Here is a 21,994-nt window from a genome sequence, read left to right as displayed (position 1 = left end):
AGTAGGTTTCAGCCACGAGTTGGTTAGACTTTGTTTAACATAATAAGTGGTTATAGTTCGGGTGTTATTATAGAGTTATATAAGTAAACTACATTTATACCTTCGAAATGCACAATATTAGAGTACATCCACAAAATTGTTTAGTACTTGAGATAGAATGTATGAATCATATTTAGTAGAACTAATGTTGTAAAGCCTGTAATGCACAAGAATGAACCCAAAAATATTTTCATGCCTTAATTTTTTTTCTCTGTGTAATTGTTGACATATATACGACAAGGTAAAGTTTTTACATCCCTAAATTACCATATCCCAACAGATTTTGTTCAATCCTCCAAGGATAAAACTCAAAAACAAAGACCCTGGATATCCACCAGAAAAAAATATAGAGGATACACACCAAATTTAGCCCTTCCCTTTGGGGGAACCACCCGTTGAGTAGATCACCATGATCAATATCAAATATCAGCTACCAACAAACATCGGCATAGTCCTTTCTGTACTTGCCTTTCCTTTTCCTCCTTCTCCCCACTCTCCCCCAAACAAGTTGACACGATCAGTGTAATTTGAAGGTTCCACGACTTCTTCCTGCTAGTGCCCTCTACTCTCCTTATGATGTGAACAGGAGATGCCAAGCTCATACCCACAAGCATGCACTATGCATGTTTCAGAGCTGTAATATGTCAAAGTCTCCTAGAGTTCTTTCTGCAGGTTGGGCTAGCCATTTTTCGTGAACTGATGCTTGCTGATCTCAGAAGCCTTCGGAATTCTGCAAGGCTTATTCTCCCGTCTTTATCAATGTCAGCCTCCTCTAAAAGCGGATCCACTGACCCCTTCAATCCAGTATGCTGTAGGAAATAAAAAATGAATGTCAGAAAAGCATAGATGTGTAGTATGAACAGAGACTAAATGAACAATTTCAGTACAAAAGTGCCAACATCAAATCAATACAATACAATATCAATGCCAAGTTATTGAAACGGAACAATGGAAAAGAGTGATTTTCCTGTTCCTCAAATTCTTTACCATTTTCCAAAACTAGGAAAGAGCATATTCTAGCTATTAGGCTCGAGACACTCTGGATATTGTAGAAAATATTCGGCTTGACGGGGTACACCTGATATAAGAGATACTCTTGAAACCAACCACTGTATACACTTGATATGAGAGACATGCTTGACCATACTCCAAAAATTGATCATTTGATCCAATCACAGGTGTTTTGTTCTAAATTTGCTCCCCTGTTGAAAGAAAAAACCCAGAATGCCCCTTAGTACTCCCCAAGTACAAAAACAGCCCAGTTAAGATTTGTTTCCCAATCCCGGAGAGTGATTTATTACTCAATCGTATCCCAACTATCCAGGACCAATTTTTATATTCACCATAACCTAGGTACCTTTCTATATTAAGCTTTCAAACAAAAAATAATTACAATAAGTTCGAGGTAAATAAAGGCTATTCGCCAACCCACTTGAGAGCTGAGACTCCTCATGGTCCCACACCAGAAAGATCCTAGGAAGCAAGACAAGAACAGTTATAGAAGAGTACGGTTGTGTCATAAATTCCAGTGGATCACAGATTCACAAGAGAGAACATGCCAATAATGTTATCACACTGTTATAGACAGATCTAGATCTGAGATTTAAGTGTTCAAACTCTTAATGCCAGCTATACTTACCAGTCTGAGTTCTTCAGGGGTTATAAATCCATCTTTATCCACATCAAACTTTTCGAAGGCTGCTTGTGAAAGTTGTTGCCACTTGTCATTGTCAAGCTCGTGCAATTGATGTATGTGTAAAGTTGCTGCGACAAACTCAGTAAAATCCACAAGTCCATCGGTGTTGCTGTCAATCTGCCTCAAAACAAAAGCATAACACAATCAGGAATTTTAAACAAGCTACTGGAGTTGGCAACTAAACTTGTAACAGAAAAATTGTTAGGAAAACATAACAAAGAATTACCGCTTCAACAATCTCTGTAACACGGGAATCTTTTAGCTTCCAAGGAAGGTCCTTAGCAAGCGCCTGCAAAAGACCAGTCATGTAAGAAAAAGCTTTTCTTTCAAAAGCAAAACAAATGGAATTTAGAATTTAGGTATAGTCCAAATTTAGTTTAGAGTAAACCAGAACACACCTGTCTCATCTCTTCAAGACTGATGGTTCCACTTTTATCAATGTCAATAGCATCAAACTGATCTCGCAGATCAGCCAGCTCTTCTTCATCAAGTGTACTTGCCAATGCCTAAGGGGTGACAAAAAGATCGAAGAGATTACAATGGGGAGAAAATAGAAACAAAACAACCAAATTTCTAAGCAACATTAAGAAAAATTACCCTCAAGGCAAACTGCTTCATTCGGCTGTACTTGACAAATTGCCGCATGTTGCGTAGGACTGATATGTCTATGGGAATATCCGATGCATTTCCACCTTCTCTGACCCAGGGGTGTGCTAGAAATTAAAGAAAAGCAGAAAGACCAGCCAAAATATAATTAGAAAGTGGCAAAAGATTTTATTTAAAGAGGTAAATTAAACAGCTGAAACTATAGACAAAAATCATTCAAGACCAAAAACAACTATATAGAATGTACGGAGTAATTAACAGATGAGTTCCTTTCATTAGGTGAAAACAAGAAAAGACCAGATACGTACAGAGTGCCTGGGAAGCAGTAAGTCGAGTACGGGGATCCTTCACTAGTAGTTTCTTCACAAAGTCCTTGGCACCATGACTTATAGTAGGCCATGGTTTACGCCTAAAATCAGGCTTGTTCCGTAAAACCTGGAACAAAAAAAGTTTTTTATGAGCAAGACATAAAAATGTTCAATGTATGATAAGTTGGGATGGAGTCGAGCCAGATTTTTAATGCCAGTCCTGGCAATACATGTAACAGATATTCAAGTACTACATGAATTTCAAGAGCACTGTGCCAGACTGTCAGATAGTCCTCCAGCAAATTGTAAAGTTGTCAAATAAGAACTATAGCTATCCAAACTTATAGAACGCAAATTGTTGAGAATGCGTTGAAGCAAATAACTTTAACTTTGCTTGAGGGAGGAAGGGAGCCGTTGGGATTCAATAATTCTCTTCTCCAAATTTTTAGCAAACTAGCTAGTTGTATGTATGTAGAAAGAAATAAGTCAATATTTTATAAGGATACACATTTAACGTACCTCCTTAAATACACCACCTTCAGTTTTATCCCAAAATGGGCGTCTCCCACAAAGCAATATATAGGTGATGACACCAATACTCCAAACATCAGACTCTGGACCTGATTTTCGTTTTAGTACTTCTGGAGCCACATAGTAGGCACTACCAACAATATCTGTGAATTTTCTCCCTGCAAGAAGAAATTGTTTGCCCAGAAGCATCAGAACTTTGAAGCAAATCATATGGCAGTCATAACAAAAATCAGTAGTTCCCTGGTTCTTACACCTTTAAATGGATACTACTCATAGAGGATGAACCATAGGATCCTCCAGAACTATGCTTAAGAGAACTAAGTATCCAAAATTAATGTTGATTTTTCTACTTACCAGGTTTTATGAAATCTGATAGTCCAAAATCTGTGGCCTTTAAAGATGAATCCTCTTTAGGCGACTTGAAAAGAAAATTCTGCAGACAAGAAACACATTGGAATTAAACATTAATACTAGTCATAGTTCAATCAAGTTGGACTTTAAGGTTCAAATATGTAGATGAAAATCTACCTCGGGTTTCATATCACGGTGAACCAAACCATGTAAGTGACACTGAGCAGCGACTTTCAACATCTGACGCACCACCACTGCTGCGTCTTTCTCTGAATACCGGCTATCCTTTCTGATTGAATAACACAAGCAATTAATATTAGAACATTATGTAACAAAGTTTCACATTAACACTTATGGGAATAACATGATGAAAAGGAGGAAGAATAGAACATTGCTTACTTAGATAATATTCGATCTAGCAACTCCCCACCTTCACACAACCTGATGATAAGTGATAATTAGCACCATATAATCAATAACAGGGAAAAGAAATTGAATCACGCATGAGAGAAGTAATTCCATTTTCACACCCTTAACACCCCCCAACCCCCGGCTCATAGCAAACAACTTGGTCTTATCAAGATAATCTTTTAAAAGGACTCTCACATAGCTTGGATAAAACTTACTCCATCACTATGTACACATAATTTTCATCCTCAAATGCATTATAGAACTGAACTACATTCTCATGACCAGTGAGGGCTTTCAATATCCTGACTTCTCGCTTAACATCCTCCACGGCTATAGGAAGAACCATCTGCAAAGAAAAGCATGAATTTGTTATATACATCACACTACAGTCATTGAGGAACTCAATACATCAATACAAGCATCCATCAGCATTTTCTCAGCGTGTTCGGTATTATCGCCCTAACTAATGGATTTCAACTACTACAGATTTGGTGAAAATCAATTGAATAACTAAAACAGCAATAGCCTAGATAACCCAACTACCAAATGCTTCTGGCCAATCTGGAACTATTTGGTTTTTGTTTCATACAAGTATGCAACTATTCATTGCTTAATTAAGCAATTCCTGTTATAACCTTCACCTTCTAAAATCAAAATCACTATGATGATTCATCATTTTTTTTTTTTTTTTGGGAGGGATGATATATTCATCATTTAATATACAGCAACAGCACAAAGAGCCAAGCAATCCAAATTTCACTATTAACCAATTCAAAAAAAAAAAAAAATAAGTTGCACATTACAACAACCCCTCTTTCCGATAAAGGAAAAACCAATCAAATCAATTTAAAAAAAATGGAAACCCAGATAAAAGAAAAATGAAAATAGTACCTTACTCTTATCAATCTTCTTGACAGCAACACGATCGGAATTAGATTTATCAGTGGCAACATAAGTATACCCAAATTGGCCATGCCCTAATAATTTCCCAATTGTGTATTTCTGATCAAAATCTTTTTCATACCCAAAATCTGTGCGTTTACCACAAGGAACGGAGCTTTGACGCCGTGAACCTGTTCTCTCTCTAAGTTTAACCATGGGTACAGTACTCCTCTGTTTTGGGGGGCCCTCTGTTTTGTTCTGTTTCTGGTGAGAACCGTCGCTTTTCGCCGTTTTCGCGACGGATTTTGCGGGTTCTTTCTTATGATTCTTGGACGTTAATGTGGCGGTTCCAGCGGTGGTGGTGGTTGCGGTGGTGTTCGAGGTAGTGTTGCTGTTTGATCCATTCACTTTGGATGATGAGAAACAAGAACCCATCTTATTTAAGTTTCTTCTCAATTAGATTTGCTGAATTAATTTGGGCAAAAAAGAGCCACAAAATTAAAATTGGGGAATAATGGATGAATTTATATTAAAAAGGGGGAGGAGAGAGAAAAAGGGAAGGAAAGAGGGAGGAAGAAAGGAAGAAAGAGGGGGTTGAGGAGGGTGGTGGGGGGAGGTGGTGTTGCTGCTGATTGGGAAATGGTGGTCAAACGGGAGACTTTGAAAGGAGGAGAGACTTCACAGGAACTTTTTTTCTTTGACATTTTACATTTTGGCTTAAAGAAAAGATTTACATTTAATTCCATCAAAAAACAAAAACATTATATTTAAACACACACAAAAAAAATAAGTTTGTGTTTCTAATTATTTTTGGTAATTTTGATTTATTGGAAATACCTTCAAATCCCCGATTTTCCTCTGTTGAGATCGACGGGGGATTTTATGATTAGAGGATGAAATGAGGTTAGAGTTTTTGGTAAATTTTGTTCGGATGTATTAGTGTACTATTGTACGAAGTATATAAATATGAGTACTTTCAAAATTCGGTATAGAAAAAAGATAAGTGAAAATACAAAGTATTAAACATTAATAACTTCAATTAACACGTGATTTTGTCATTCATTCCTTATTTCATACGAGTACCAATTAATTTCCTAATATGTCTAATCTATTTATATATTTCGTATATATAAAGATCATAATTCAATTTTATCTTCTAAAAATATCCTCCTTTTTGTATCTTCCCAATTATTATATACTCCATATTTGATCGAGCTTATTAGATCAAACTACTAGTACTAAGTTTTAAATTTATTTTGGACCCTGAAATAAATATTACATACAGTTGTACTTGCGGTCCGTTTGATAGCCAGTAATAAATGATGAGAATGAGAATAAATCTAAGTGTTACTCCGAATTTGACAAAAAGATAACATCATGATATCCATGGTGATGAAAGTTTGTCTCAAACTTGGTATTTTCCTTCATAAATTTGCATTATGACCTAATTTCACTCACCGAATGGTAAAAGGATGGTAATGAAAATTTATGAAGAAAAAGAGATAATTTTAAGTGAACTAGGCATTATCATAAGAATGAATATTAATTTTCCTTATAAATTTACATACAAATTCATTTTCATTAACACATTTTTAGACGGCTATTAAACGAGTCATTGGTGTATTATCTAATTACGTGGAGAAATATAAGATCACGCTATTTATGACTCCGTACTCCTTTAGTAAACTTGTATAATGGTTCAAACCATCGACTAGTTTTTGGAAACCTCGATGTGTGTTTACTTGTACTTGTATTATTATTATTTTCACCTGGAGCAACAAAAGAGGATCATCATAATAGATTCATGCATCTGCCATTAGTAGAGTGTTAAACACTTAAACCTACTTCTCGACTCCCAAAACAAAAAAATGTCCAACCTACTACTCCACTAACTCTGGCATGCAAATATGCAATGCAAGAAGCCAAGAGAGTCCTCAAAAGTGAAAACCTAACCCCAAATTAATACTCTTATATGATCTGAATTTACTACTTTCTTGTTAGATCTGCTCTAAATTATTCCGGTCTGGTCTATTTTGAATTTTTCTAATCGGATCTGATTTGCATTTTGTTTTTTTAGTTTAGTTTTGATTTGATTTTCTAGTATATCGTCAAAATTTTGTTTAAATGATCCGATTTGATTTGATATGATATGATCTATTTTATTTGGTGTGGTCTGATATTTCTTTATCTAACTCACCCTTAAAAAGACAAACGAGTATATATAAAGGCCCTGTTTGGTTAGGAGTTGTTAATTAGATGTTAGCTGGTTTGACTAACTGTTAGCGGTTAGCAATTTGTATTAGCTGGTTGAACTAGATGCTTATGTAAAAGTGTTTGGTAAATTAGATGTTAGTCCCTCGATCTCTTTTTGTTCTTTATGTTTGGTATTTTGCACGCTTTATAACGACTAATTAATGTGCATTGAGATTCCTCCATTTTTTTTTATTTAAACAACGCAAATTACGTTTATTTATAATGTTTTTACTTTTATCAAAAATATGATATTGAAAATTGAGAAAATTTTAATATCCCAAAGGAAAAGGGTGAGAGATTAAATGGCTCAATATATTTAATTGGTTAAAATAATAATTTGACACAAATTTTGATAGAATATTAAAGCATTTATTGATAATATAAAAAGAACTGTAAATAACATTTTTGGACTCCCAGAAGGAAAACGTAAAGAACAAAAAGAGACGGAGGGAGTAGATGTTAGCTGTTTAGTATGTAAAATGATCATTAATGACATCGACATACTTTGTTATTGATTATTTTATTTCTTATTAATATTAGACAAATAGTTTATTGTGCTATTTATTTTCTCTTTATTTTTTTTAATAAACATTGATTAAATAAATCAAATTTTTTTTTTAGAAAAAATTTATTTTTAATTTAAAAAAATTAATAAATATAAATTTTATATTTGCAAATAGAGAAACATTACTAATGATATTACAAGCATGATTGAAATAGATTTCATGTGTTTCAAAATACTAATTTAAAATTTATTATAATAAAAAAGAATCTAGTAAATAGGTTGAAATGAAGAAGTAAGCTTGAATGATGTTTTTAGAGGGAAATAATGCAAGGTACTCCGTACCAAGGTTGGTAGAATGGTAGTGGACTAGTGGTTGTAGTTTTAGGCAATAAGAGGAAGAAAAAAAAAATAGTAATTTTACATTCACTTTCTCAAACCTCTAATTGCAAAAGTGCTGAGCCTTTTATAAATTATCTTTTTTTCACTCCAAAGCTCTATTCCAAATCTTTCCTAACCAAACACTTCCAAGTTCCAATTAACTTTTTCTAAAGATTAAAGTGTCAAACCTTTAATGCACTTCGAAAACTCTTTTTATCCAAATCTCTCATAATCAAAAACCAAAAAAAAAAAATTAGGTGAAATATTTTCCCAAAACAAAGGAGCCAATTAAGTTTGTAGTACAGTACAGCTAGTATTTGTAAATTACTTGTCGACGACTTTGCCCAACATCACTGAGTGCCGTGTGCGTTATCAACTCAGTGACGAGTTATTGCAACTAATTTTGATTTTAATTTTAATTTGTTTCTAGATAGCATGACTGATAACCACTAACAGCTACGGAGTATACTCAGATTTTTCAGTATCAAACAAAAGAAAACCAGAACAAACTTTTCTGTCCTTTACTAGGCTGACCAAATCATTGATTAATACCGTAATACCGTATACAGCTCCAATTTCATTCTTCCAAATAACGCATAGGAATTTTGTTTTGTTTTTTCAACGGAAAGTATTTTAAAAGCTATTTTCAAAGGAAAATAGTTTTCCTTCGTGTGTTTGCCTACAAAAATGTTACTCCATATAAAGAAAAAAACATAAAAGTGGGAATGTATTAGAGGAGAGAAAAAGAAATGTAAGGGATTACGATGGAAAATGTGGTATCCCTTCTTTTCAAAGAAATGTTGGTTTTCTCTTGTTGGGGTGTTAAAATGGGCCCACCATTTTAACCCAAAAGCCAATAAAACCCACTCAAGCCCAATATCATTTACAAGGCCTCAAAGGCCCAACAATGGCACTATATATACCCCTCAAAGGGCAAGGTAAATGGGTCATTCTCTAACCCTAGAGAAGCCACCCTACTCTCTCTCTCTCCCCTAAACACCTCATTTTATACATCAATTGTACTGACTTGAGCGTCGGAGGCTCCGCCTCGGGGACCCCCCTTGGCCCGGAGTTCATCTTGCAGGCACCGTACGTGACCGAAACTCAAGATATCAAGGACGCTCCTACCATCGTTTCAACCCCGAAACAATTTGGCGCCGTCTGTGGGGATCGAGTACAATAACCCATGAAAATCCACTTTTCATAACCACTGTGTTCAGCCATAAAATGGGCGGAAATCTGAAATAACCGACCAAGAGCTACTGCTTGTGAACAGATCGGGTTATCAAATTCGATAGTGGTGGCAAGCTCATTTGGGATTTACCAAAACAAATAATAAGTGGCCAATATGGTCGCTACATTTTTGAATGATCGGGTAATTAATTTGCTCAAACTTTAGCCCAGTAGACCTCAAAATACGCACAACTGCGAGTTGAGTAATCAATTTGCTCGATTTACTTCAAAAGAGAAAACCATAACATTAGATCTACTTTGCTAAAAGTCAAAGATGATGTTGGGTGATATCTCTTGTTCTTCGGCTACCACAGCAAAGATGCTTTCTTTTTGAAAAGGAACAAAAGCACTGAGATGATAATAATATCAAGCATTTGATTGAGCTCGGTGCCGAAAAAACCAAATTGCTGGAAGTTGGAGCATCTTCATAATAGTTCAGTAAGCTACTTCCCGAAAATGGATTCTTGCTACACCCAAATCACCCGAACGGGTCAAAACAGAGGCGATAAGTGTCGATATTGAAGCCGACCTTTCCAGGTTGAAGTTGATCTCCCATGGTTGAAACTGACTTCTCAATGCCCGAGCCAGGACTTCTCGAGTTTGACCAGTGGTCTAAAGCACCGCACCGAGGTCAGGCAATTGGAAATATCAAGTTGGTGCCCACAAGGTGTTTGGAAATATTATGCCAAGTTAAGTAGCAAATCAGCTCCTACAACTTACGAAGGCAACTCCATCATCATCAATTCAGTTGTGCCCACAACGTGTTTGATAAAATGCTTCAATGAAGTCAGGTTCATATTCATGCTACCATTCTACAGTGAGAGGTTATAACTGATCTCCCGGAGTAGAACAAAGTAGTCCCAAGCATTGCCGAAGCTCCGAGGCTAGCGCCAAAGCTCAGTTTGCCGAAGCAGCCTCCCGAGCTAAACTCTTGAAGCTCATCTCCCGAGCATAGTGACCCCGAGGCTCAAACAGCGATGCCCAGTGCCGAAGGTGAGGTCGATCTCCCGAAGTGGAGAAGCTTCCCAAGGTCAGCCAGTTGAGCTGAAGCTCCCGAGCTCAGCCTCTTCGGGCTACCGAGGTTGACCCGCCGAGCTCCATTCCTCAGTCACAAGCTAAGAGCTAAGTTTCACCATCTATTTTTTGATGTTTGAAAAATTATTATACCTACATCTATTTTGATTGCTGCGCATTGCCTATGCATCAAGACATAACTAAACAGATTATGTTATTAATTGAGTAAAGGAGACATTAACTACTCATTATATAGCTATGCTAATGCCATTTGCAAAGGTGCCCACCAAATGTTTGTCAAAATGCTAAACAGATAATGAATGCTTAGTATGTCATTTATTGTCTTGCATAAACTCATGACGATGATCTGACTTGTACAAACTACTTGTTATGAATGCACCTTCATTTCTATCAGAGTGTCAATGATCATAAAGCTCACTACTCTTTATTGGAGTAAACAGTAAATGATGCAGGGACTCACTTGGCTTGATTGAATGAATTCATATTGATTGTTTATCAAGGCAATACTTGGCTGGCAATATAGTGAGCTACGATCAACTTTCCTCCCGAAGTTGTCGACAAAGTCGCCAACTGGATGTCTGACCAAGCACCTCAATGAGGCTGGCAGAAAGTGTTGTTATACTGTTAGGTTATGATACATATGACATTACATAAATCATGCGGAAACAACCATTAACCCAGGACAACATATTATTTACACATAATCATATAGCATAATTTAGATGCATACTCTTTGTTGCGTGCCCTCCCTAGCTGCGCCCGAACCGAACAAGAACAAGTCTTTTAGGACTCCAAGTGTCGTCCCTCCGTAGATAGTCCACAGCACGTCCGGATCCGCCTTAAGATTGACCAACTAGAATCGCCCTTAAGGTACTAGAAAATTTCGGCACTTTTGAGCAAGATGTGTGTTTGATTTTCTCTCAAAAAACTCACTTTTGAATACTTTGAAACTTGTGTATAAATTATGACCCCTAGGCCTTTATTTATAGAGTTATGGAAAAGGAATCGTAATCCTAGTAGGATGCGAATTAATTGGAATTAGAATCCTACATGAATTCTATTTAATTAATTTATCCAATTAGGAATAGAAATTTAATCATACACTGACTCTTGTAGATTCAGGAATCACGCATGAGCACAAACTCACACACACACGGCAGCCACAAGGGCTGCCCATGCGCGTGCGAGCAGCAGCCCGCGCAGCACGGCCCACGCAGCCGTGGCCTCTTGGCGCGCGCTGGGCCTGCCTTGCGGTAGGCCTGGGCGCTGCCTTGGCTGGGCTTGTGGCGCGCATGCTTGCTGGGCGATGGCCCCGGCTTCGTGCTGGGCCTTCGTCCGGCAAGCCTCGTCCGATGCTAATTCGTACGATACGCTTCCGATTAAATTTCCATTTCCGGAATCTATTTCCGATACGAACAATATTTAATATTTCCGATTCCGGAATTAATTTCCGTTTCGAACAAATATTTAATATTTCCGTTTCCGGAATTATTTTCCGATTCCGGCAATATTTCCGATTCTGACAATATTTCCGTTTCCGGCAATATTTCCGATTCTGGTAATATTTCCATTTCCAATAATATTTTCCGATACGTACCATGTTTCCGTTTCCGGCAACATCTACGACTTGGATAATATTCATATTTCCGATACGATCCATATTTCCGTTTCCGGCAATATCATCGTTTCCGGAGTATTCATTTCTTGCCTGTGACGATCTTAGCTCCCACTGAAACCAAGATCCGTCGGTTCCGAATATTCATAGATGGAGTATTTAATGCCATTAAATACTTGATCCGTTTACGTACTATTTGTGTGACCCTACGGGTTCAGTCAAGAGTAAGCTGTGGATTAATATCATTAATTCCACTTGAACTGAAGCGGCCTCTAGCTAGGCATTCAGCTCACTTGATCTCACTGAATTATTAACTTGTTAATTAATACTGAACCGCATTTATTAGACTTAACATAGAATGCATACTTGGACCAAGGGCATTATTTCCTTCAGTCTCCCACTTGTCCTTAGGGACAAGTGTGCATTTCCTAATTCCTTTGTCGCTCGATGCTTGCTCTTGAACATAAGGTAAGAGTTGTCATCCTTATTATGTCCAGAGGTGTTTCTCGGTTTCAGAGTTCAACTGATCAAATAAACAGATAATCATAGCCTATGATTCATCCGAGCACGGCCATGCATTTCACAGTTTCTAGCTCTCCGAGTGGCCTTGTACAACTTTTAAGCATCTCATCCCGATTTATGGGAGGACAATCCCAATCTTGCGATCTTGAGATTAGACTTCGTTTGATAGGTGATTACCTGAGCGTTGCCTTTATAGCCTCCTTTTACGGTGCGACGGTTGGTCAACGTCAAAGCAACCAGTTCTCAAACAAGTAATCTCAAATCACTCAGGTATTGAGGATTTAGTGTCTAATAATTTAATGAAATTTACTTATGACAGACTTTCATCTCTTACAGTAAAGTTTCATAGGTCTTGTCCGATACTAGTCTTCCCAAAGTAAGTATCTATGCAAATGATTATGACATTGCCATGTCCACATAGTTCAAGAAACAGAACTACTAGTCATCTTGCATTCTAATCGTCTAACGTTTTCTATGCGTCCAATTTTATAGAAAACTCCGATTAGGGACCATTTTCAACCTTTGACATTCAAGTTCACTTGATAGACATTTCTTAGTCACAGGACTGGTCCTGACAGTCTATCTTGAATATATCGTCAAGTTGAAGGGACTCATCATTTAATAAACCACAAATTAAATGGAAAAATGAATTTCTTTCATTTATTGTGAATGATTAACCAATAATGTTTTACAAAGATTTAAACTCTAAAACTTTAAAACATTAAACAGAGACATCAAAGCCATTCTCCAATATGCTTGATTCCCATAGCTGCAGTGTGCGAGTTGTGCTTCGCTTGCGGCAGAGGTTTAGTTAATGGATCTGATATGTTGTCATCAGTTCCAATTTTGCTTATCTCGACTTCTTTTCTTTCAACGAACTCTCGTAGAAGGTGAAATCTACGAAGTACATGCTTGACTCTCTGGTGGTGTCTAGGCTCTTTTGCCTGTGCAATAGCTCCGTTATTATCACAATACAGGGCTATTGGTCCTTTAATGGAGGGGACTACACCAAGTTCTCCTATGAACTTCCTTAGCCATATAGCTTCCTTTGCTGCTTCATGTGCAGCAATGTACTCCGCTTCAGTTGTAGAATCCGCAATGGTGCTTTGCTTAGCACTTTTCCAGCTTACTGCTCCTCCGTTGAGGCAGAAGACAAACCCAGACTGTGATCTGAAATCATCTTTGTCGGTTTGGAAACTTGCGTCCGTATAGCCTTTAACAATTAATTCATCATCTCCACCATAGACCAGGAAGTCATCTTTGTGCCTTTTCAGGTACTTCAGAATGTTCTTGGCAGCAGTCCAATGCGCCTCTCCTGGGTCTGACTGGTATCTGCTCGTAGCACTGAGTGCGTACGCAACATCCGGGCGTGTACATATCATAGCATACATTATTGAACCAATCAATGATGCATATGGAATCCCACTCATTCGTCTACGCTCATCAAGTGTTTTTGGGCACTGAGTCTTGCTTAGAGTCATTCCATGAGACATGGGTAGGTAGCCTTGTTAGGTTATGATACATATGACATTACATAAATCATGCGGAAACAACCATTAACCCAGGACAACATATTATTTACACATAATCATATAGCATAATTTAGATGCATACTCTTTGTTGCGTGCCCTCCCTAGCTGCGCCCGAACCGAACAAGAACAAGTCTTTTAGGACTCCAAGTGTCGTCCCTCCGTAGATAGTCCACAGCACGTCCGGATCCGCCTTAAGATTGACCAACTAGAATCGCCCTTAAGGTACTAGAAAATTTCGGCACTTTTGAGCAAGATGTGTGTTTGATTTTCTCTCAAAAAACTCACTTTTGAATACTTTGAAACTTGTGTATAAATTATGACCCCTAGGCCTTTATTTATAGAGTTATGGAAAAGGAATCGTAATCCTAGTAGGATGCGAATTAATTGGAATTAGAATCCTACATGAATTCTATTTAATTAATTTATCCAATTAGGAATAGAAATTTAATCATACACTGACTCTTGTAGATTCAGGAATCACGCATGAGCACAAACTCACACACACACGGCAGCCACAAGGGCTGCCCATGCGCGTGCGAGCAGCAGCCCGCGCAGCACGGCCCACGCAGCCGTGGCCTCTTGGCGCGCGCTGGGCCTGCCTTGCGGTAGGCCTGGGCGCTGCCTTGGCTGGGCTTGTGGCGCGCATGCTTGCTGGGCGATGGCCCCGGCTTCGTGCTGGGCCTTCGTCCGGCAAGCCTCGTCCGATGCTAATTCGTACGATACGCTTCCGATTAAATTTCCATTTCCGGAATCTATTTCCGATACGAACAATATTTAATATTTCCGATTCCGGAATTAATTTCCGTTTCGAACAAATATTTAATATTTCCGTTTCCGGAATTATTTTCCGATTCCGGCAATATTTCCGATTCTGACAATATTTCCGTTTCCGGCAATATTTCCGATTCTGGTAATATTTCCATTTCCAATAATATTTTCCGATACGTACCATGTTTCCGTTTCCGGCAACATCTACGACTTGGATAATATTCATATTTCCGATACGATCCATATTTCCGTTTCCGGCAATATCATCGTTTCCGGAGTATTCTTTTCTTGCCTGTGACGATCTTAGCTCCCACTGAAACCAAGATCCGTCGGTTCCGAATATTCATAGATGGAGTATTTAATGCCATTAAATACTTGATCCGTTTACGTACTATTTGTGTGACCCTACGGGTTCAGTCAAGAGTAAGCTGTGGATTAATATCATTAATTCCACTTGAACTGAAGCGGCCTCTAGCTAGGCATTCAGCTCACTTGATCTCACTGAATTATTAACTTGTTAATTAATACTGAACCGCATTTATTAGACTTAACATAGAATGCATACTTGGACCAAGGGCATTATTTCCTTCAGTCTCCCACTTGTCCTTAGGGACAAGTGTGCATTTCCTAATTCCTTTGTCGCTCGATGCTTGCTCTTGAACATAAGGTAAGAGTTGTCATCCTTATTATGTCCAGAGGTGTTTCTCGGTTTCAGAGTTCAACTGATCAAATAAACAGATAATCATAGCCTATGATTCATCCGAGCACGGCCATGCATTTCACAGTTTCTAGCTCTCCGAGTGGCCTTGTACAACTTTTAAGCATCTCATCCCGATTTATGGGAGGACAATCCCAATCTTGCGATCTTGAGATTAGACTTCGTTTGATAGGTGATTACCTGAGCGTTGCCTTTATAGCCTCCTTTTACGGTGCGACGGTTGGTCAACGTCAAAGCAACCAGTTCTCAAACAAGTAATCTCAAATCACTCAGGTATTGAGGATTTAGTGTCTAATAATTTAATGAAATTTACTTATGACAGACTTTCATCTCTTACAGTAAAGTTTCATAGGTCTTGTCCGATACTAGTCTTCCCAAAGTAAGTATCTATGCAAATGATTATGACATTGCCATGTCCACATAGTTCAAGAAACAGAACTACTAGTCATCTTGCATTCTAATCGTCTAACGTTTTCTATGCGTCCAATTTTATAGAAAACTCCGATTAGGGACCATTTTCAACCTTTGACATTCAAGTTCACTTGATAGACATTTCTTAGTCACAGGACTGGTCCTGACAGTCTATCTTGAATATATCGTCAAGTTGAAGGGACTCATCATTTAATAAACCACAAATTAAATGGAAAAATGAATTTCTTTCATTTATTGTGAATGATTAACCAATAATGTTTTACAAAGATTTAAACTCTAAAACTTTAAAACATTAAACAGAGACATCAAAGCCATTCTCCAATATGCTTGATTCCCATAGCTGCAGTGTGCGAGTTGTGCTTCGCTTGCGGCAGAGGTTTAGTTAATGGATCTGATATGTTGTCATCAGTTCCAATTTTGCTTATCTCGACTTCTTTTCTTTCAACGAACTCTCGTAGAAGGTGAAATCTACGAAGTACATGCTTGACTCTCTGGTGGTGTCTAGGCTCTTTTGCCTGTGCAATAGCTCCGTTATTATCACAATACAGGGCTATTGGTCCTTTAATGGAGGGGACTACACCAAGTTCTCCTATGAACTTCCTTAGCCATATAGCTTCCTTTGCTGCTTCATGTGCAGCAATGTACTCCGCTTCAGTTGTAGAATCCGCAATGGTGCTTTGCTTAGCACTTTTCCAGCTTACTGCTCCTCCGTTGAGGCAGAAGACAAACCCAGACTGTGATCTGAAATCATCTTTGTCGGTTTGGAAACTTGCGTCCGTATAGCCTTTAACAATTAATTCATCATCTCCACCATAGACCAGGAAGTCATCTTTGTGCCTTTTCAGGTACTTCAGAATGTTCTTGGCAGCAGTCCAATGCGCCTCTCCTGGGTCTGACTGGTATCTGCTCGTAGCACTGAGTGCGTACGCAACATCCGGGCGTGTACATATCATAGCATACATTATTGAACCAATCAATGATGCATATGGAATCCCACTCATTCGTCTACGCTCATCAAGTGTTTTTGGGCACTGAGTCTTGCTTAGAGTCATTCCATGAGACATGGGTAGGTAGCCTTGTTAGGTTATGATACATATGACATTACATAAATCATGCGGAAACAACCATTAACCCAGGACAACATATTATTTACACATAATCATATAGCATAATTTAGATGCATACTCTTTGTTGCGTGCCCTCCCTAGCTGCGCCCGAACCGAACAAGAACAAGTCTTTTAGGACTCCAAGTGTCGTCCCTCCGTAGATAGTCCACAGCACGTCCGGATCCGCCTTAAGATTGACCAACTAGAATCGCCCTTAAGGTACTAGAAAATTTCGGCACTTTTGAGCAAGATGTGTGTTTGATTTTCTCTCAAAAAACTCACTTTTGAATACTTTGAAACTTGTGTATAAATTATGACCCCTAGGCCTTTATTTATAGAGTTATGGAAAAGGAATCGTAATCCTAGTAGGATGCGAATTAATTGGAATTAGAATCCTACATGAATTCTATTTAATTAATTTATCCAATTAGGAATAGAAATTTAATCATACACTGACTCTTGTAGATTCAGGAATCACGCATGAGCACAAACTCACACACACACGGCAGCCACAAGGGCTGCCCATGCGCGTGCGAGCAGCAGCCCGCGCAGCACGGCCCACGCAGCCGTGGCCTCTTGGCGCGCGCTGGGCCTGCCTTGCGGTAGGCCTGGGCGCTGCCTTGGTTGGGCTTGTGGCGCGCATGCTTGCTGGGCGATGGCCCCGGCTTCGTGCTGGGCCTTCGTCCGGCAAGCCTCGTCCGATGCTAATTCGTACGATACGCTTCCGATTAAATTTCCATTTCCGGAATCTATTTCCGATACGAACAATATTTAATATTTCCGATTCCGGAATTAATTTCCGTTTCGAACAAATATTTAATATTTCCGTTTCCGGAATTATTTTCCGATTCCGGCAATATTTCCGATTCTGACAATATTTCCGTTTCCGGCAATATTTCCGATTCTGGTAATATTTCCATTTCCAATAATATTTTCCGATACGTACCATGTTTCCGTTTCCGGCAACATCTACGACTTGGATAATATTCATATTTCCGATACGATCCATATTTCCGTTTCCGGCAATATCATCGTTTCCGGAGTATTCATTTCTTGCCTGTGACGATCTTAGCTCCCACTGAAACCAAGATCCGTCGGTTCCGAATATTCATAGATGGAGTATTTAATGCCATTAAATACTTGATCCGTTTACGTACTATTTGTGTGACCCTACGGGTTCAGTCAAGAGTAAGCTGTGGATTAATATCATTAATTCCACTTGAACTGAAGCGGCCTCTAGCTAGGCATTCAGCTCACTTGATCTCACTGAATTATTAACTTGTTAATTAATACTGAACCGCATTTATTAGACTTAACATAGAATGCATACTTGGACCAAGGGCATTATTTCCTTCAAGCCTCGCTTGGAGTCCGCCATCTTGAACCTATCAAGCACCTTATTGATATAAGTGCTTTGACTAAGTCCAATCATCTTTTTAGATCTATCTCTGTAAATCTTGATGCCCAATATGTACTGTGCTTCTCCTAGATCCTTCATCGAAAAACATTTCCCAAGCCAAATCTTGACAGAGTTCAACATAGGAATGTCATTTCCGATAAGCAATATGTCGTCGACATATAATACTAGGAAAGCAATTTTGCTCCCACTGACCTTCTTGTATACACAAGATTCGTCTGCGTTCTTGATGAAACCAAAGTCACTGACTGCTTCATCAAAACGTATATTCCAGCTCCTGGATGCCTGCTTCAATCCGTAGATTGACTTCTTTAGCTTGCATACCTTTTTAGCATTCTTTGGATCCTCAAAACCTTCAGGCTGTGTCATAAACACAGTTTCTGTTAAAACGCCGTTTAAGAAAGCAGTTTTGACATCCATCTGCCATATTTCGTAATCGTAATATGCAGCGATTGCTAACATTATTCGAATAGACTTTAGCATTGCAACTGGTGAAAAGGTTTCATCGTAATCCACACCGTGGACTTGCCTGTAACCTTTTGCAACCAATCTAGCTTTGAAAACTTCAAGTTTCCCATCCTTGTCCTTTTTCAGTTTGAAAACCCATTTGCTTCCAATGGCTTGGTAGCCATCTGGCAAATCGACCAAATCCCATACTTGGTTTTCAGACATGGAGTCTAATTCAGATTGCATGGCTTCTTGCCATTGCTTGGAGCTAGGGCTCGTCATAGCTTGCTTGTAAGTCGCAGGTTCATCACTTTCAAGTAATAGAACGTCATAGCTCTCGTTCGTCAAAATACCTAAGTACCTCTCCGGTTGAGATCTATATCTTTGCGATCTACGCGGGGTAACATTTCTAGATTGACCATGATTCTCACCAGATTCTTCTAAAGATCTCTGAGTTTCATCCTGAATGTCATCTTGAGCATTCTCTAGAGTTTGTTGTTCGACTCGAATTTCTTCGAGGTCTACTTTTCTCCCACTTGTCATTTTGGAAATGTGATCCTTCTCCAAAAAGACACCATCTCGAGCAACAAACACTTTGTTCTCAGATGTATTGTAGAAGTAATACCCCTTTGTTTCCTTTGGATAGCCCACAAGGATACATTTGTCAGATTTTGGATGAAGTTTGTCTGAAATTAATCGTTTGACGTATACTTCACATCCCCAAATCTTAAGAAAAGACACATTTGGAGGTTTTCCAAACCATAATTCGTATGGAGTCTTTTCGACAGCTTTAGACGGAGCTCTATTTATAGTGAGTGCAGCTGTATTTAGTGCATGTCCCCAAAATTCTAATGGAAGTTCGGCCTGACCCATCATTGACCTGACCATGTCTAGCAAGGTTCTGTTCCTCCGTTCTGACACACCGTTCCATTGTGGTGTTCCAGGAGGAGTCAATTCTGATAGAATTCCACATTCTTTCAGATGGTCATCAAATTCATAGCTCAGATATTCACCGCCTCTATCAGACCGCAGTGCCTTAATCTTCTTGCCTAATTGATTCTCTACTTCACTCTGAAATTCCTTGAATTTGTCAAAGGATTCAGACTTATGCTTCATTAGGTAGACATAACCATACCTACTGAAGTCATCAGTGAAAGTGATAAAGTAGCTGAAACCACCTCTAGCATTTGTACTCATTGGTCCACATACATCTGTATGGATTAAGCCCAATAGTTCATTTGCTCTTTCTCCAACTTTAGAGAAAGGTTGCTTTGTCATTTTGCCAAGTAAACATGATTCGCATTTACCATAATCTTCTAAGTCAAATGGTTCTAGAATTCCTTCCCTTTGAAGTCTTTCTAAGCGTTTCAAGTTTATATGGCCTAATCGACAATGCCACAGATAGGTGAGATCTGAATCATCCTTTTTGGCCTTTTTGGTATTTACGTTATATACTTGTTTGTCGTGATCTAATAAATAAAGTCCATTGACTAATCTAGCAGATCCATAAAACATCTCTTTAAAATAAAACGAACAACTATTGTCTTTTATTATAAAGGAAAATCCCTTAGCATCTAAGCAAGAAACTGAAATGATGTTTTTAGTAAGACTTGGAACATGGAAACATTCTTCCAGTTCCAAAACTAGCCCGGAGGGCAACGACAAATAGTAAGTTCCTACGGCTAATGCAGCAATCCGTGCTCCATTTCCCACTCGTAGGTCGACTTCTCCCTTGCTTAACTTTCTACTTCTTCTTAGTCCCTGTGGATTGGAACATAAGTGTGAGCCACAACCAGTATCTAATACCCAAGAAGTTGAATTAGCAAGTATACAGTCTATAACGAAAATACCTGAAGATGGAACGACTGTTCCGTTCTTCTGATCTTCCTTTAGCTTCAAGCAATCTCTCTTCCAATGCCCCTTCTTCTTGCAGTAGAAGCATTCGGATTCAGAAGTGGGTTGACTGACCTTCCTCTTTGCAGATTTGGCGCCAGTTTGCTTAGTTGGGCTGGCCTTGTTGCCACCTTTCTTAGCATTCCTCTTCTTTCCAGATTTCTTGAACTTGCCCCCACGCACCATAAGCACATCCTGCTTATCACTTTTGAGCGTCTTTTCAGCGGTCTTCAGCATACCGTGAAGCTCAGTGAGCGTTTTGTCCAGACTATTCATACTGTAGTTCAGTTTGAACTGATCATACCCGCTATGAAGAGAATGGAGGATGGTGTCTATAGCCATTTCCTGAGAAAATTGCTGATCCAGCCGACTCATATTCTCAATGAGTCCAATCATTTTGAGAACATGTGGACTTACGGGCTCGCCTTTCTTAAGCTTGGTCTCAAGAATTTGCCTATGAGTCTCGAATCTTTCGACTCGAGCCAGATCTTGGAACATGTTCTTCAACTCACTCATGATTGTGAAAGCATCTGAGTTGATGAACGTTTTCTGCAGATCCGCACTCATGGTGGCGAGCATTAGACATTTCACATCCTTGTTGGCATCAATCCAACGATTGAGGGCAGCCTGAGTGACCCCGTCGCCTGGAGCTTCGGGCATCGCCTCATCTAGGACATACTCCTTTTCTTCCTGCATAAGAACTATTTGCAAGTTCCTTTGCCAGTCAAGGAAGTTTTTCCCGTTCAACTTCTCCTTTTCGAGAATTGATCGAATGTTGAATGAATTGTTGTTTGCCATATTAAAAACTACAATTGAAAAGAATAAACAAATAAATAACCATTCACAGTTTCTCTTAATAAACTTAAATTCTAGCATACATGCATAATTCAATGTTTATTAAGCATTTTATTCAAGTTATGTGTTCCGGCAGGTGTGAATAAAATGATTCCAAGATCCTAAAATCATTGAAGAACTAAGCACAGTTTGTCGACTTAATCCTAGAACATCTTAGGTAAGCAAAAGCCTTTTGCTAATAGTCTAGAAACTATTCTTGGTTGATAGGTACGTCTAAGAACTTATTAGGTAAACCTATCGAATTTGCCACGACATAAAAGGACTCCTTACTTATATCGTTGAGTTTCACCAAAACTAACATGTACTCACAATTATTTGTGTACCTTGCCCCTTTAGGACCAATAAGTAACACCTCGCTGAGCGAAAACTATTACTAGATTGATGTAAAGGATATCCAAGCAAGTGTATATTTTGGCATGGCACCTTTTAACTCAATTTTTAAGTTTGGAACTTAAGGCTCT

At 38.6% G+C, this 21,994-nt stretch overlaps 1 protein-coding gene across 2 annotated transcripts; it reads right to left on the bottom strand.

Moving 5' to 3' along the window:
- Nucleotides 1–212: 212 nt before the first annotated feature.
- On the bottom strand, nucleotides 213–5,557 carry LOC110779186 (calcium-dependent protein kinase 28-like). 2 transcript variants are annotated; one of them, XM_021983721.2, is made up of 12 exons: nucleotides 4,834–5,557; nucleotides 4,158–4,288; nucleotides 3,931–3,972; nucleotides 3,709–3,820; nucleotides 3,535–3,613; nucleotides 3,169–3,338; nucleotides 2,650–2,776; nucleotides 2,333–2,448; nucleotides 2,134–2,241; nucleotides 1,962–2,024; nucleotides 1,679–1,852; nucleotides 213–848 (listed from the first exon to the last, which is right to left on the bottom strand). In XM_021983721.2, the coding sequence occupies exons 1-12, from the start codon at nucleotides 5,257–5,259 to the stop codon at nucleotides 684–686; spliced, it is 1,713 nt and encodes a 570-aa protein (XP_021839413.1). In that variant the 5' UTR covers nucleotides 5,260–5,557; the 3' UTR covers nucleotides 213–683. The 2 variants fall into 2 exon arrangements, with proteins under 2 accessions (XP_021839413.1, XP_021839414.1); XM_021983722.2 differs by having other exon boundaries at nucleotides 4,839–5,059.
- Nucleotides 5,558–21,994: the final 16,437 nt, after the last annotated feature.

This window comes from Spinacia oleracea, chromosome 3 (assembly GCF_020520425.1).
Source record: "Spinacia oleracea cultivar Varoflay chromosome 3, BTI_SOV_V1, whole genome shotgun sequence".
Classification (NCBI taxonomy): Eukaryota; Viridiplantae; Streptophyta; class Magnoliopsida; order Caryophyllales; family Amaranthaceae; genus Spinacia; species Spinacia oleracea.
Note: the sequence above shows the minus strand (reverse complement) of the source record. Positions and strands in the feature narration are given on the sequence as shown.

What these genes read in the sequence shown, in the direction of transcription:
- LOC110779186 (XM_021983721.2), bottom strand. Translation starts at nt 5,259, where the DNA reads ATGGGTTCTTGTTTCTCATCATCCAAAGTGAATGGATCAAACAGCAAC. An exon ending in ACCGTGATATGAAACCCGAG is followed by an intron (nt 3,614 to 3,708) that starts GTAGATTTTCAT and finishes TCTTGTCTGCAG; the next exon opens with AATTTTCTTTTCAAGTCGCC. An exon ending in TGAAGCAGTTTGCCTTGAGG is followed by an intron (nt 2,242 to 2,332) that starts GTAATTTTTCTT and finishes GTCACCCCTTAG; the next exon opens with GCATTGGCAAGTACACTTGA.